We start from the raw sequence: 16,819 nt of genomic DNA on the forward strand, positions 1-16,819 counted from the left end.
GCTTAGCAAAGGAGTTCCGATTTTAGAGTTCCCCCAGCTGCTACTGGTGACCCTAAAGATTCTTCTTCTGCAATTAAAAAAAAATTGAGATATAATTCACATGCCTTAAAATTCACCCTTTCAAAGTGTAGAATTCAGTGGTTTTTAGTATATTCACAGAGTTTGTGCAACCATCACCACTACCTAATTCTAGAACATGTTCATTACCTCAAAAAGCAACCCCTTATCCACTAGCAGTCACTCCCCATTCTCCCCTCCTCCAGCCCCGGCACCCACGAATCTATTTTCCATCTCTGTGGACTTGCCTGGTCTAGACATTTCATTGCGATTGTTTTTATATCTTCACTTGAGCTTCTCACTGGGTAAGCCTAGTACAATGTGTGGTTTTTTTTCCCACACCACCAAGCAATTCTCAGACACCAGCCGGGCGTCCTACAACTCCACTCAATTCTGACACTACCTACCTAAGAGATAGAATCAGATCCCACAGGTTAAGGGCTCAGTCCTACAAATCTGAACAACAGAGCAAGGAGTCTGAACTTAATTCTGCAGGCAGCAGGGAGCCCTATATGCTTCTGGAAGAGAAGCATGACAGGGCCTTTGAGAGGATAATTGAAAGTGTATTCAAAAGGGGCCAAGGAAGACCTAGTGCGCTTGTGGTAGCATGCACTTCCTTCACCCCCTAGCCTGTTTAAGGTGGGTCCAGCCAGGGAGCCTGATGGGGGTCCAAGGGACACAAGTCGTCATCCCTGTCCACCCCTGCTCAGGAGGAAGATGGTGGCTCTCTGGGTGTCCCCCCCACCCCCCGCCACTCATTCCAGCTGTAAAGGGACCATACGGAAGGCAACAGGATGTGAGTTCCCAGTCAACCCTTTGCTCCATTTTAAACCCTCTTCCTGGCACCTAGGGGATGAGTAGCTAAGCCTGTGTAAACTTAACCTACAAAATTATCTGATATAGGCTCCTAACAGTCAGAGGGATCTTTATGAAACATGAATCCGATCTTGTCAATCCTCTGCTGAAAACCCTCCGGTGGATTCCCACTGTGATGCCAATGAAAGTTAAATTGCCTGAGATCTCCGCCCACTTTCCAACCTCATCTCCTGCCACTCTTCTCACCATGCACCGGCCTACTGGCCTCTTTTCAGTTCCTCACGTCTACTGAGTTCTTTTTTTTTTAAAACATCTTTATTGGAGTATAATTGCTTTACAATAGTGTGTTAGTTCCTACTTTATAACAAAGTGAATCAGTTATACATATACATATGTTCCCATATCTCGTCCCTCTTGCATCTCCCTCCCTCCCACCCTCCCTATCCCACCCCTCTAGGTGGTCACAAAGCACCGAGCTGATCTCCCTGTGCTATGCGGTTGCTTCCCACTAGCTATCTTCCAGACCTCTGCCCTTGCTGTTCCTTCTGCCTAAATAGCTCTTCCAGCTTCTCTAGGGCTGACTCATGCCTATCTTAAAGGGCTCATGTTAAATGTCACCTTCTCAGAAAGGCCTTTTCTGTACACCCTATTTAAAGTGGCCCCCCCCAGCTAATTATGTGGAGTCACGTTTTGCAGAAGTTAGATTCTAAAGGCAGTATTTAAGGCAAGAAACACATTGTCAAAGTTGTCACTGAAAATCCCTGAGAAAGCTATCATACTGGAGGCAGTACATCATTCCTCTCTTTGTGTTCCTCTAACACACCAGGCACATTTCCTTATAACCCCAAATAGCTCCATGATCTTTCTCCCTCACACCTTCAGATCTTTGCTCACGTTACCTTCTCAGTGAGGCCTTCCTGACCACACTCTTTAAAACTGTGATACTCCCACCCCAGTATCCCATGATCCCCTCCGTAGCCTCACCTTTTACTCCTGCACCCCACAGCTCATCATCTGACATGCATTTTACTTAGAATTAGGCTCTTAAGGGCAGAGATGTGTTTGTTTACTGCCGTGTTCCTAGTACCTAAAGCACTGCCCACAAATATTCAACAAATAAGTTCAATGAATCTTTCAAGTCTCAGCTGGGGTATCTCCCTTTTCTCTTACTCTCTGCCTGGATATTGCACCTCTGTGCTTCCACAGCGTGCTGCATTTACCCATATTAAAGAACTGTTGATCGCAATGTATTGTAATCCTTCTACTCATCTCCCCGCAAATCTGTTAATTCCACAAAGAGAGGGAATATTTCTCCTACTTGCCAATGTCATCTGGAGCCTGGGTTTGTGCTTAGCACAGAGTAAGTGCTTAGTGTCTTTTGAATAAACTAGTCTTGGAGGATGGCGGTGGCGGGGGGGTGGTTACCCCTGAACCTCGAGGCAGGGGTATCTGGCCCCTTCTCCTCAGCTCCTGAACAGCAGCCTAGATCCTGCGAAGGGCAGGCCACTAACTGGAACGGGCTGGGGTCGCTGCAGGCTTCCAGGGTTGCACCCAGGAGGAGCGCGGGTCCACATACTAGTGAGCCTTAGGTGGGGAGGCATACAGGATGTCTCAAAAGCTCTTCCTGCTCTTCCACTCAGCTGGGTGACCGTGAGGTAGGACTGCCATACAAAATATGGGAAGCCCAGTTAAATCTGAATTCAGAAAACGACGGCTACTTTTTCAGTAAACGTATGACCCATAACTATTAGGGGTATCCTTATACTAAAACACTGTTGTTCCCCTGAACTTCAACTTTAACTGGGCGTCCTGCATTTTAGCTGCTAAATCCGGCAACCCTACCCTGCAAGTCCCTGTCTCTCTCTGGGTTCGTTTTCCCCGTCTGTGCAATGCGGGTATTCCTGTGACACTTGCCTCAGGGCCTCCTCAGGCGGAGCAAACCACCCCAAGGCCGTTCCTCCGCTAAAAGGAGTCGTGTGCGAAGCGCGCTGGTCTCGGGAGAGGTTCTCGCTGGGTGAATATGAACAAGCCCCGGTCTCCAGGAGCTCACTTGTCTCATCTGAGCCTCCGAGCCTAACCGGAGTGGAAACGATGCCCTTAATCACCTCCTAGCGTAACCTTACACTATCGGCTTTCAGCCGCTTCAACTACCCGTCACACCCCCGAGTCCCGGCGGACGCGGATTTCCGGCGGCGTGACGTCACTTCCGTGTCAGAGAGCCTCCCAGGCTTCGAGGCCCGTCTTCTGGCGCCCTCTGCTTGAGCGGAGGAGGACTTTACCAAACAGCGAGAAGAGACAGCCGAATCCGTTGGCTGAAGGACGGACAGACGCCGCCCGCAGCCTCCACCAGGGGAAAATCGAACCTTCGCCGAGGGCGGGCCCCCACGAGCAAGGGGTCCCGTTGGCACACAGGAGGCAGGCAAGGGGGCGACCGTGCCCCTGCCCGGCTAGAAAGACCCTCAGTAACACCGGAACTGGGCTTCTGCCCACCAGGTACTTCCGCTTCCCCTTACAAAGTAGCAGCATCCCTGAGTAACGGGACCAGAGAGCTGTATCGATCTTGGGAGGCTCGTCCCCAGTGTCTTCCCCACTCATCCATTTCATTCCCTACAGGAGACACCCGATGAATTCACGCAGAAAATCATGGGCTTTGAAAGAATTCCTGACTTGCAGGCTAAGGTGTTTTACGTTTTAAAATAATAAAGAGTACTCACTGTGTGCCATGCCCTGCCCTCGCCCTTGACTCGCACTTTTTCGTTTAATCCGCACTAACCTGTGAAGTGGATTTTATGACACAGACTCCGACTCCTCAGTGCCTGTGTTGGAATCCTGGCTCTGCCAGTTATTACCTGTGTTTTCTGTGCCACAGTTTCTGCATCTGTAAAATGGAATAATATACCTACCGCATATCCTAATTCTAAGGATTAAATAAATTAACATATTTAAAATGCTCAGAATAGCAGCTGATCTGTGGTCACCATAGGAGCCACTTAGGTTATTTCCATTTATAAATTAGGAAACTGAGGCTTAGATATGACGTAACTTGTCTAGAATAGATAGTAACTAGTGGAGGCAGGTTGGGAAGCATCTCTGCCTACTCTGGAAGAACCTCTCAGTCATACTTACCCAGCCCTCTTCCTATGGAAGCCTGTGGGGACCAGAATTGCCTTTAGAGCAGCACATGTATTTATTTAGTAGGACACTATTACCAAATGACTGCTCTCTGGGCATTTAATAATGCCAATTAAGATGGTGAGGTTCACTCACGGTAACGGTAAAAAAAAAAAAAAAAAAAAAAAAAAGATGGTGAGGTTCTATAACTTGTTCTATACATCTCCATTGAAGATGGTGAGGCTGCAAGATCCATCTCCTGCTAAATTTCATTGATATAAAAATCAGCAGAAACGAACTTCTGAACATGTCGACTTTGAGATCCAAGTGGAGATAATTATAATTTGGTGTGCTAAGTGGTGTGTTAGTGGAAAGCACAGGGTGCCAAGGGAAGTCTGATTAGGGATAGACGTAACTGCCTGCTAGAAGTTAGGATGGACTTGGCAGAAGCAATGGATGGAAGCAGAAACCTTGATGGGTGAGTAGGAGTTGGCCAGGTAGAAAAGTCTGGGGAGGTTGAGGGAAGCATTCCAAACCAGGGAAGTGGTGTGTAAAGGGATAGAAGTGCCATAATTCAGAGCTCTTTCTTAGGAACTGGAGTACAGGAAGGAAGATGAGAATGAAATAGTGATTGAGGAATATTATGAAGGGTTATGTCCCAGTATCAGCAAGTTAACAGAAGTTTCTGAGAAAGGGAGAGAAGAGATCAGCTTTGCACTTTAGGTGGCTCACGAGGAGGCAGTGATGAGGTTGTGGTCGGCAGGCTCTAAGATGTCCCCAGTGATCCCAAACAATAGTGTTCACATACTGATATGATTCTCTCTCCTTGAGTATGGACTGGGCTTATTGATTCCATTCTAATGAATAGAATATGTTAGAAGTGATGGGTTACCATTTCTGAGATTAGATTACAGAAAGACCGTAACTTCTGTCTTTGGCACCCTCTCTTTCTTGCTCACGTGCTCTTAGGGAAGACATCTGCCATGTTGCAGGCTGCCCTATGGAGAGGTTTAGGTGTCCAGGAACTGATGTTTCTGTCCACTAGCAAGGACTTGAGGACTTCTAATAGCCACATAAGTGAGCTTGGAGGTAGATCCTCCTCCAGGTGAGCGTTGGCATGACTGTAGCCCTGGCCAACACTTGGTGGCAGCCATGTGAGAGACGCTGAGCCAGAGGCACCCCTAAGCCATGCCCAGATTTCTGACCCACAGAAACTTTGAGATAATAAATATTTGTGGTTTTAAGTTTTAACAAAAATTTAAGGTAATTTTAATGCAGCAATAGTTAACTAGATAATAGAGAGGGATTAGAAGCAAAGAGAAAGCAGGGGGGGATTAGGAGGGGACACTTGTTCTAGGTCAGGGAAGAGATAATGAGAATCTGGATTGGGGCAGCAGCTCTGTGGGTAAAGAGCAGGGAACGGATTTGAGATAGGTCTGGAAACAAAGGAAAGACATTTGGCAATGGAGTTGGATGTGGGAATGAGGGAGGAGGCGGAGGAGAGAACAACACCAGTGTTTGGTAAAACGGGGGGTGGTGTTAGCTAGAGTTGCCAGCATGCAGGCCACTGGGGATGAGTTTAAAAAGTAGCTCCTTGAGATTTCTGGCAACAACAAGATAGATCAGCAAGCAGACTCTAGGTTGGACAAAGAGAACAGTCACTGTGGTCTGGGGAAGAAGTACTGCAGAAAAATAGAATCAAGGGAGTAAGAACTGGAAGGAACTCTCTTCCCTGAATTAGGTTTTCTTGTCAAAGTGTATGGTATACTACTCTCCCCTTCATCTGGTCATTCATTCAGCAAATATGTATTAAGTGCCTTCTCTGCGCCAGGCACTATCCCAGGCACTGGGGATGTAAAAGTGAGCACAAGAGTCTCTGCCTTCATGGCATTCCTATCTTCATTGCAGGAAGAGAAACAATAAGATTTTTGGCTTCTGGTTCTTACTCTCTCCTACACTGCTTCTGTCTTAATCTTTGACGATTTCAATATACACAGAGATGATCCTTCCAACATTGTTCTCTCAGTTTCTTGCTTCAGAGATCTTGTCCTCTCTCTACCTCAGGCACTCATTCCATGGTCATACCCTAGACCTTATCATGAATCTAATGCTCTAAACAATACCGCATGTCTTTCCAATTATTCTCCCTCCTGTTCTGACCCCATCAATCCTTCCATGCCAGGAAGTGAAATCTATTAATCCTACATTTTGCATTATCTCTCTCCCTGTTAATGTCCTCTCCTCCAGTTATATCAGTCAGGATAGGCTAGGTGCTGCTGCAGTAACAAATACTCCCAACATTTCAGGCTTATATTTAAGGCTTACATTTTAAGCTTTAATACAACGAAGAAAGATTTATTTCTTGCTTGCACAACTTGAACATCGTGGGTCAACAGAAGGCTCTGCTTTTCGTAGTCAGAAACCCAGGGTGACGGAAAAGCCACCATCTCAAATAATGTTGGTCACTATGGGAGAAGGAAAAGAGAACTCTGGAGAGTCATGTTGGCAATTAACTGCTCCATCAAGAATCTGTAATCTGATTGGCCAGAACCAGTCACATGGCCCTACCTAGCCTCAAGTGGACTGGAAAGTGCATTTCTACCCAAAGTCCAGAAGCAAGGGGTGGGATTGGAGAACTGGAATATTTGTGAATAGCACTTAGAGTTTCCCATGCCAGCTGAAATTCCATGGTTAATCTTTATCATCACTCCCTTGCATTCACGCTCTACTTCCTTGCCTCTTTTTCATTTGTTGTATGTGTACTCTCTTAGCAAAACCACAACTCTGGTTAAATATAACTTTCCACCTTCACCCATGCAGCTGAAAGCTCCTCTTAGAGTTGCCAGCAACTTCTCAGGACAGGACCTCCAGCTTACCCTAGATTGGGCCAATATTCCTGTCTTTCATACTTCAGGATTGGAGGTGAGGTGTGGGCAGGAGCATTCAGAGAAGACTTCATTGAGGGAGGAAAGAAACTTTTGTGAATTGATCTCCAACTGTGGACCACTGTGTATGCATAACTACCCTGGACTATGCCTTAAAGATTGGGGAGGATTTGCCTCTTTGGTCACCAGAGAGGAAAGGGGGAAGATATGTGGGATGGAGTGATGGGGAGGAGATACACAAAGATGTGCAGGTGGGAAGTAGATTTAGTGTGTAGGGGCAGCAATGATGATGAGGCATGTTGCTCCTGCCTCCTAAGCCTCTCTTGAGTTCAACTGTATCTTAATATTCCTACTGCTGCTGCCAAAGTCTACCATCATAATCTTTACCTCTCCTCTCTCTTCAACTCCTCCTAGCCGATCTCCCTAACTCTAGCCTCAATTCCTGTCCAGTCCATTCTTTAAGTGGAAGTTAGAGTGATCTTCCTAAAATTATCTATCTAATCTATCTATATCTATCTATCTATCTATCTATGTATCTATCTATCTATCTATCTATCTATCTATATCTTATCATGTTACTTCCTGGCTTGAATCTCTTCAGGGGATGCCCACTGCTTTCAGAATGAAGCCAGGACTTCTTAGCAGGTCCTTTGCTGCCTTGAAGGTCCTAATCTGTGCTGTCCATTATGTTAGCCACCGGCCTCATGTGGCTATGGAGCACTCAGAATGTGGCTAGTCTGATTTGAGATGTGCCATAAATGTAAAATACACCCCAGATTTCAAAGATGTAGTTCAAAGAGAAGAATGTAAAACATCTCATTAGCTATTTTAAAATATTGACTACATACTGAAATGATAATATTTGCCTATATTGGGTGAAATAAAATATTATTAAAATTAATTTCACTAATTTCTTTTTACCTTTTAAAATGTAGCTACTAGAAAATGTAAAAGTACATATGTGGCTCATATTATACATATAGTGGACCATGCTGACTGTATACCCCACCAGTTTCATCTCTCTGCACTATGTTAATTTTAGTTAAAGTTTTTTCATTAAAATGAACAGAAACTGACTTTGAAAGAAATGAAAATTAAAAGTTTGGGGAATTGATTGCAAGGGGCTTCAGAATCAAAGGGATTACTGATGAATGGGTCTGGAAAGGAGCAGGGCAGCTCTAAGGGCCTCAGCAGCAGAGGTTCACAGACATTGATGTAACTGAGCTCCATTTCTGGGTCTCACATTCCACATTTCAAATTCCTAGGAAGAGAGAATCTGATTAGATCAGTTTAAATCAGGTGTGTCTACTCCTGGATCAATCCACTGTGGCTGAGGAAAGAAGAACTCATTGTGAGCTGCCTACTGCACAGTTCCCACCCTCAACCCTCCAGCTACTATGTTCCTAAAAGGTAGTATAAGCACTCTAACCTCTAGGAGTCAGCAAGCTTTTTCTGTCAAGGGCCAGATAGTAAATGCTTTATGCTTTGTGAGCCATAGCATCTCTTTGACAACTATTCCACTCTGCTGTGTAGAGCGAAAGCAGTCAGAGACAATACATAAGTGAATGGACATGACTATATCTCAATAGAACTTTATTTATAAAGCTAGAAAGTGGTCCATAGTTTGCCAACACCTTACCTTGTACTTTCTGTTCCCTCTGCCGGTACTATCCTTTCCCACCTTCCTTCCAGCAAGCTCCTAGTCATCCTTCAGTTCTCGGTTTAGATGCCACTTCTTGGAAACTTTCCTTAACCCTCCTCCCTGGCTAGTTAGTGGTCTCTTCTTTATGCTCCCCCAGACTCCTGTACCCCACCCAAGCGCTTCTCATACTCTGTCGTCATTGTTCTGTTACGGCCACTAGATTACTAGCCTGGGTCTCATTTGTTGTTATAAACCCAGCACCTGGCATGCCCGGCACATGGTACACACCTGAGTATCACTGGATGAATGGAAGAAGCCGTGAACCTGTGGCTGGCAGACAGAGCAGATATCCTGAGATCTTAGGGCAGTGGTGAGAATTCTGGGCTTTTGTATTAGCTGCATGAAACCCATTTCCTCACTTTGTTGCTCCTCTGAATCCCAGGGCTCAGGCGGTAGACAAGGAGAGAGGAGGCTCCAGGCCGGGCAGGGGTCCAGGGATCTGGCAATTTCCATGCCATCCAAGCCTTGCCTGTCAGGGGCCTTAGGGCTGTGTTCCCCCTAAGAACCATGTAACAAGCTGAAACACCATGACCTCAGGAAAGCACTGGTGATGTGAGTGTTTAAAAATATGAGAAGTGGAAAGTTCTAAGGACTGCAAGCCTTGGATAATATGATAAGCCACACCCCAACTGGGGTGAAACCAGGAGTGCTCTCATCCAGTCCTTGGAGGAGGACTTCCTGCTCCTTGGTCAGGTTCCCTGTGGAGGCCCCACGAGGCAGGGGGCATCGCAGGGAAGTAGGGGGGCAGCGTGTGGCCAAGGGTCTTGGCCTTGGTCTCATAGTCACCGAAGGCCACAGTTACAGGGGCTGCAGAATGGGCTTCCTCGCCCTGAGAGGTTGATGAGTAATTTCCAGCAGAACCTGGACAAGGGCACAGGAGACTATGAGGTCCCACACGTGGTTGTGGCCTCTGTGAGGCTTCATCCAGCTCAGCACATCATCCCCTGTTGCCTCAAGAGAGTAAGGAGAGTTTCTCCTCTTAAGGGAGACAAAGAATAAAGCTGAAATAGAACCTCCCTGTCCTTATGGTCCTTGAGTGACTTACCTGGGCCCCTCATGTGGATGGCAGGCTGGGGTGGGTGACCCGAGACCACCGACGGCAGGTCTTCCATAAGATGCAGCTTATGACCAGCAGAGTGGACGAGGAGAGCAGGGTTGGGATGATGATCACCGCAGCCTGCAAGCCACCCACATCTGGCCGAAGGGATGGAGGCATCAGGGCAGTGGTAGTAGACTGCTCCCCAGGGGCAGGCTGTGCCCCTGCCCTCAGTAGCTGTGACCCACACAATACTGGGGTCCCAGGTCTGGAGGAGGCATGGTACAGAGCAAGAACAGGCTTGGAGGCAAAGATTGAGTGACCTTGGACAAGCAGCCAAAAGTACTTTTCCCCCAGTGTTTGGCACTTGTTGCTTGGTACATGTTTGTGGACTAAAAGGGAGAGAAGTGATGCTAATAACACCAGGTGCTTTATATACCTTGACTTATACAGGTTGGCAAGATGCTATTCCCATTTACCAGATGGAGAAGGTGAGATGCAGGGGCTGCCCCTTTGCCTCATATTCAACCCTTAACCACATGACCTCATTTCCGGACTCCTATCCCTAGCACATGCTGTTCCCTCTTCCTGGAACACTTTCCCCAGCTGTTACTCATGCTGCAGGTTTCAGCTTCTGTGGTACCTCCTGCAGCAGGCCCCTCTTCTCTGAGTTCCTGCACCTCCCCTATTGTTCTAGCCCAGCCCTCCGCATGTGTGCTGTGACTGCCTGGTCACTGCTGGCTCTTTGCTGGAGACCTGAGATGCACCTGTCCTTGCTCATCTCAGTGCTAGCACATCGTAGGCACTCAGTAGGGATTTGTTAGGTAAGTGATTGAATGGGAGAGTGAGGGAGTGGAGAGGACAGTGGGACTCTCTAGGAGGAGAGTGGGGATGGGGCTCCTCTGGCCCAGCCCTCCCCCCACCCACAGGTAATGCTACCTTTTCTCCTTCGGGACCTGCCCAAAGTCAACACTTCCCTGGAGCTGGGGGAGGGTGGACCCAGGCTGGGCTGAACAAACACGGCCTTCCCCACCTGACTGCCCCACCCCCAATCAGTTCTGGGCATTTGGCTCCAGTCCAAGGACTGTTTCTGGTTCACCAGCTTCCCTCTGTGAAAACTGGTCAGTGCTATGTAGGAGGTGAGGGTGGGCTGGGAGGCACAAAGCCTGGATTCACCTAGCTCTGCCATGAACATGCTGTGTGACCTTGAGGAATTCACCTCCTCTCTCTGGCCTCAGTTTCCTCAACTGTAGCTAGGGAAGAATGATCCCTGCACACATCACAGTGGTATGGGTATGGGAGGATAATAACAAGTGTGGGTTTGGGAGTCACACAGCCCTGGGTTCAAATCTGAGCTTTACCACTTAATTGGAAAATCATCTTAACTCTCTGGACTTAGTGTTCTCATCTGTAAAATGGGAATAAAATGGTACCTCCTCTCAGGCTTGTTGTGAGGATTAAACGAGATGACAGCTAATAATATGCATTCTGTTAATGATCCCTCAAGGCCTGCCGTACAATTAGATTTAACAAATCATAAGGGTGTTCAGGGGCTTGGAGAGAAAAGAGAGCATTTGGAAACATGGGTTCGAATTGGGTTACAGAATTTCAGAGCTGGGAATGTGCCTTAGGAACCTTGTGGCATGTCGGTGAGGAGACTGAGACCCACCCCTAAACTTCCCGCAGAGTGGAGAAGCGTCTTGTGCAAGATCACACTTAATTCCACACTATTTGGCTGGTAAATTCCTGGGGCAGAGCATGGGCTTGGGTTGGGAAATTGGGTATTTGCTTTGGAAAACTTTCAAGTGGCTCAGCTCCTTCCCCCATCTTCCCCCCACCTCCATCTGCCCCTGTTCCTCCCCCAATCTGGTCAGTATGAGGGAAAGCTGGCCGAAGAGCTGGCTGAAGTGCAACAGCAAGTGGCACTCCTCCCCTCATCCTCCACTTGATTCCAGAGGCCCTTCTCCACCTCAAGGTCAGGATCACCCAAGTCCCCTACCCCCCAGGATTGGAGGAGCCCAGGGTCCAGGAAAGCAGCCGAGGAAAGGGCAAGGCAGGTATCTACTTACTGCACCGGTGGGCAGCAGTGGAGAAGTTACAGGGGGGCTCTGCGCCCATCAGTGAGGTGTTGGGGCCTTCGCTCAGGAGGGGTGGAGGCAGCAGGTGCTCAAGGCCTTCCTGGGCCTTCCCTTCCTAAAAGTAGGGACAGGCCAAGGTTACACCCTGGAGCAACAGGTTCTGGCCCACTGTTGTAGCAGGTTCCCTACTCAGAATGGGGCTTAGGAAGAGCAGGCTTCTAGGGGGGCCCTCAAGGTCAAACAACCTTACTGTATTAAACTGATGTTGTAGAAGACTATTTAACAGCATGGAAAAAAAATTCAGTGGAGAAAAAAATAGGCTATGGAACAATAGGAGAGTGTGTTCGATTTTGGTAAATAATACTCACATGGAAAAAAAACCTGTAGACCTTATCACCCAAACGCTAGCAGTGGTTATCTCTGAACAGTGGTTGATGGGTAATATTTACTCTGTGTGTCTTGACTGTATTTTCCAAATTTTCTATGATGAACATGTTATAAGAAAAAAACATTTACTTAGGAAAGCAACACATTTAAAATGAGCAAGCCTTTTGACCAACAAATTCTATTTGTAGGAATTTACAGAACTCATAGGAAATAAAGAATGAACATAGTTTTGTAAAAGAAAATTCTGTTTTTGTTTATGCATAAGGAAGAATGCCTGGAAGGACCTGCACCAAACTGTTAATAGCTGTTGACTCCTGGGAGTGGGAGGAGGGGACTTTCTGTTTTATGGTCTTACGTCTATTTGAATTTTTTTGCAATAAGCAGAAGTTATTTTATAATTGAAAAAAAAAAAAAAGACAAACAATCAAACGATGTCCCTAGTCTTTGCCGGCTCTTCCTGGTTCTCTCTGTGCACAATCTGGCTGGGAGTGGTCAGTGTGCTCACCCTGGGCATCTTTAGCGAGGAGCCATCCCTGGTCTCTAAGCTCCCTCCCAACTTGGAGATGGAGTGCTTTTCATGATTCCAGCTTGGACACTAACCAGGTCCAGCCGGCAAATATTTTCTGAGACACTCTCTGCACCCATGTCCCCGGGGAACATGATCCCTGCTTCAAGATGCTCATGGTCTAGTGGTAGTGGAAGACCCAAAGTGCTACAAGGGTCCAGAGCATTGAGTTCTGCTGGATCTGAACGACCAGGGCAGCTTCACCTTGAATGGGACGTGAAGGATGAGTAAGATTTCAACAGGAAGGAAAAGGAGGGCAAGGGCATGCTAGGAGGCGGATGGGTATTACAAAAGCGGAGGTGTTAAGGACCAGAATCTGCTTAACATTTTCCATTTGGGATCCTAATATTCTGAGTGCTCTGATTCTAACATTATATGCACCATTTTTTTCTCCTCCACCGTGAGATCCCCAAAACAGAAAGGCAGTTGTTGTGTCACCATTAGCCTGTTGGGTACTGGTGAGGGGGAATGAGGGCTGAAAGCTTGGCCAAGAGTAGGACTTGGATCGGTTCAGTGCATGGGAGCCACGGTCATTTCTGGCTGGGTCTGTGCCCACACAGTAACAGCTGCTGTAGTGCTGCCCATGTGGAGTCGTAAGAGTTCTCCTCTGCCTTCCTATCCCTACTATTATCTTTCTCCCACCTGCTTGGTGTGGTTCCTGAAATCCCACCACTAGCTACTCTTTAAGAGAGGTCTCTGGGACTTCCCTGGAGGCACAGTGGTTAAGAATCCACCTGCTAATGCAGGGGACACAGGTTGGAGCCCTGGTCCAGGAAGATCCCACATGCTGCGGAGCAACTAAGCCCATGTGCCACAACTACTGAGTCTGCGCTCTAGAGCCCGTGAGCCACAACTGCTGAAGCCTGCGCCTAGAGCCCATGCTCCACAACAAGAGAAGACACCACAATGAGAAGCCCATGTGCCACAACGAAGAGCAGCTCCCGCTCGCCGCAACTAGAGAAAGCCTGCACGCAGCAACGAAGACCCAACGCAGCCAAAAGTAAATAAATAAATTTATTTATTTCTATTAAAAAAAGAGGTTTCTATTATAAATGTGCATGGGTCAGGGAGGGAGGCATTGCAAACCATAAGTCAGTTACCCCGAGGAACACAGGAGGGTAAGTTTTGTTGGAGGAGCGAAAGGGATGGAGAAGCGCATTCCAGAAGTGTGACAGAAGGAGACCCTTAAAGAAGAAGAGGGGGCGGTGAAGGGGGTGGGCACTGCTGGACAAACTCCATGAGGCTGCCTCAAGCTAGAACCCTAGAACCGGGGGTTGCCCCATAGCCCAGGGCCACCCATCTCTCTTGTTGAACCAACGAGGAGTGGACACCCATAAGGTGGCGATGCCAGGAGCTGTCCAGGGTCACTGGTGAGTCAGGCACCAAGTCAGGGCCCACTCCAGATTTAGCAGGTTTGCCCAGATCTCAACCCTCAGTCTGCATCTGTGGGACGCACACACCTCCAGCTAGTCTCTGCTTTTTCTGGGACCTCCTGGGGCCCTTATCTGCTTCTCCCTTCTCCCAGTGGCAGAGGAGAGCTGCTGGGCCCCAGGGCCCCATTCCTGGCTTGTAGATCTGGCAGCTTAGTCATGGAGGGGCTTTTGCCTGGGGTGTGCAATGGGCAGAGGAAGCAGGCCCAGGGGCTCAGCCTACAGGGAGTGAGGGAAAACCCCTTCTCCGGGAAAAACAATTCCAAATCCCCGACCACCTGGGGTAGCAGGGCTGACACTAGTGCCGTGGAATCAGGGGATGCCCTCGGGTCAGTGCCCTCACTTACCTGCGACTCCCCGTGGCTCCAGTAGCTGCCCAGGTGGCTTTGTCCCTGCTGTGGCTAGTTCTGGCTCTGGCTCTGCTGCCAGAAAGGGAGGTACCAGGTGTGGGCAGGCACCGACTGACTCTGCCCTGGAGGAGGGGCTACGGAGGCCCAGGCCAATTCTCCATTCTCTTCGGGGAGGAAGATGGAGAAAGGTACCCGCTGTTGGTGCCTGGAGCTGCAGGAACACAAGCCACTCCCCTTCTCCTTCCGCTCTGATGCCAGGTTCCCAGTGGGTGGGAGGTGGCATCAGCATCCACAGCGGGGAGATTAAAGGTTGTGTGGAAAGAGCCAATGGCTGTGAGTCTGCAGACCTGGGTCTGGGCCTGGCTCTGCCTCACGGGCTGGTGACTTTCCTTTTGGGCCTCGGTTTTCTTACCCGTGAAATGATGGGGTTGAGACCAGTGGTCTCTTAGCAGCCATCGTGGAATCTGTGATGCTGGCTAGCACGCTCTGCTGGGCTCACTCCACCCCGGAGAGGACTTCCTGACTCTGCTTTGTTCCTCCTCCTCGCCGAGGAGCTGGAGCCACCACTCTGAGGGCACCCTTACACCCCGCTGACCTTTTAGTTATGGGGACCCTTCTCCTCTGAGCACCACCCACCTCAGCCCTGCCCCTGCCCCCTCCCAGCTGGCCCTCTGTGCTCTTTTTTCCTTCCTGGGTGGGAGGCCCTCTCAGCTGGCCATTCTCCCTCCTCAGTGACTGGGAGCCAGGACACCTGGGTTCTGGCCTTGGCTCTGCCATGTGCTGTATGACCTTGAGCTAGAAACCAACTCTCTCTGGGCCTCCGGATTGGGCTGGAGGAGCCCCCAATCCTCCAGCATTCAGACTTGATCACATCATGGCCCACAGTTTTGGGGAGCTCACCAGGACCTGGGCTTTGTGTCCCTGGCTCCAGCCTCTTGAAAGGCCCCCCCTTGTCATGACATCAGAGTAGGAAGCCCCTGGTCCTCTGGTCCAAAGTGTCCACTCTTCCCCTAGTTCACTGAATTTCTAGGGTGAATGGGGGGCATTTTGTAATAGTCAGAAATATGATAGAACTGTCAAAATTTTGAAAGAAGATGGAAGACTGTTCTTTTCTCTATCTAGGGTAAACAAAAATCCACATAATTTAATCCAGATAGAAAAGAAAAACAAAGGAAAATGAGCATATTTCAGAATAAAAGTATCCCCCCCCCTGCTATTTTTTTGGAGGCTGTGCTTCCTGAATGCATCTCTACTCCCCTCTCCTTCCCTCTCCCTCCTCCTCCCCTCCCCTCCTCCTCCCCTCCCCCCCTCCTCCCCTCCCCCCTCCTCCCCTCCCCTCCTCCTCCCCCTCCCCTCCTCCTCCCCTCCCCCCTCCCTCTCTCACTCCCTCTACTTCTGATTTCTGCTCTGCTTCCCATCACCCCCTCTTCCCCAGAGACACTGGCTAGAATTGTAGGTGTCCCAGAGTAAGGAGAAATTATCATGCCCTCGTGGCCAATGACAATTCAGCACCTTGGCCAGCACACCACCCCTCCCCCGACCTCACCACTCCTGGCCACCTGCATTTAAGCCTGTGACATGGTCCTTTGAGACGGACATTCTGGTGGAGCATTTGAGGATAGTGAACAGGGCAAGACTCAGGCAGGAGGGGAAGAAGCCAGGAATTCTGCCCAGGTGTGAGCAGTCAGCCTCCCGGGATGTCCTCTCTGGCAGGAGGGAAGGCCCATCCCTAGAGCCCCTGAGCTGAGACTGTGCTGTCAAGAGACCTTATCTCCTCTCTCCATCTTCTTCTCCTTCTCTCTCTCTCTCTTTTCCCCCACCCCACTTTGGGCCCTCTCCCCTTCTCCCTTTCAAAGCTGAGCTAACGGGAGACTGTTTAACTTCAGTGTTTCCATAGGAGTCTGTTGTAGTTTAACTCCTGCACACCAGTAGCTGAGATGAACAAAGGAGAGACTCGAGGTCTAACTATTCATCCTTTCTTTGCACTTCAAAAAAAAGAAAAAAAAAAACCCCACAAAAAAGAGACCTTATCTCTGTTTTTTGTTCCTGCTGCCTGCTGCCACCCCAGAGAGAAAGACCCAGAGCTAATGGCCTTGTTAGGTGCTGAGCAGGCCAAGCCCTGGGACCAACATTAGACTTACAGAATCCTGGACCATCAGAGCTAGTACCTAGGCAGTTAACTAGATCCCTAGCCCTTCCCTAATAGAGATGGAGAAACAGAGGTCCAGGAAGGGAGAGGGACCCGCTCAGGGTCACATAGTGCCTTCGTGAGTCCACCTCTGACCTGGGAGGTACATGAGGCGGAGCCTGCAGCTGAGACTTGACTCACAATTGTGTAATTCTTTTTTTGTTTTTTTTTATGGCAACGAATGTTAACTACATTTATTATGGTGATCATTTTG

At 48.7% G+C, this 16,819-nt stretch overlaps 1 protein-coding gene and 1 long non-coding RNA gene across 4 annotated transcripts in view; one reads left to right on the forward strand and one right to left on the reverse strand.

Moving 5' to 3' along the window:
- AZIN2 (antizyme inhibitor 2) overlaps window positions 1-3,704 on the forward strand; it is a 42,036-nt gene extending 38,332 nt beyond the window's left edge. The window contains exons 12-13 of one of the 3 annotated variants that reach the window (XM_036824500.1): window positions 3,012-3,366; window positions 3,487-3,697. In XM_036824500.1, coding sequence (XP_036680395.1) covers window positions 3,012-3,135 — 124 coding nt within the window. In that variant the 3' untranslated portion in view covers window positions 3,136-3,366; window positions 3,487-3,697. Of the gene's footprint in view, window positions 1-3,011 lie in introns of all 3 variants that reach the window. The other 2 variants (XM_036824490.1, XM_036824471.1) reach the window with 2 other exon arrangements.
- A 2,650-nt stretch (window positions 3,705-6,354) lies between these two features.
- LOC118880787 lies at window positions 6,355-14,485 on the reverse strand. Its single transcript, XR_005016393.1, has 4 exons — window positions 14,415-14,485; window positions 11,677-11,800; window positions 9,617-9,765; window positions 6,355-6,449 (listed from the first exon to the last, which is right to left on the reverse strand). It is a non-coding gene; the product is annotated as an uncharacterized LOC118880787 (long non-coding RNA).
- Between the last annotated feature and the right edge of the window lie 2,334 nt (window positions 14,486-16,819).

This window comes from Balaenoptera musculus, chromosome 1 (assembly GCF_009873245.2).
Source record: "Balaenoptera musculus isolate JJ_BM4_2016_0621 chromosome 1, mBalMus1.pri.v3, whole genome shotgun sequence".
NCBI lineage: Eukaryota > Metazoa > Chordata > Mammalia > Artiodactyla > Balaenopteridae > Balaenoptera > Balaenoptera musculus.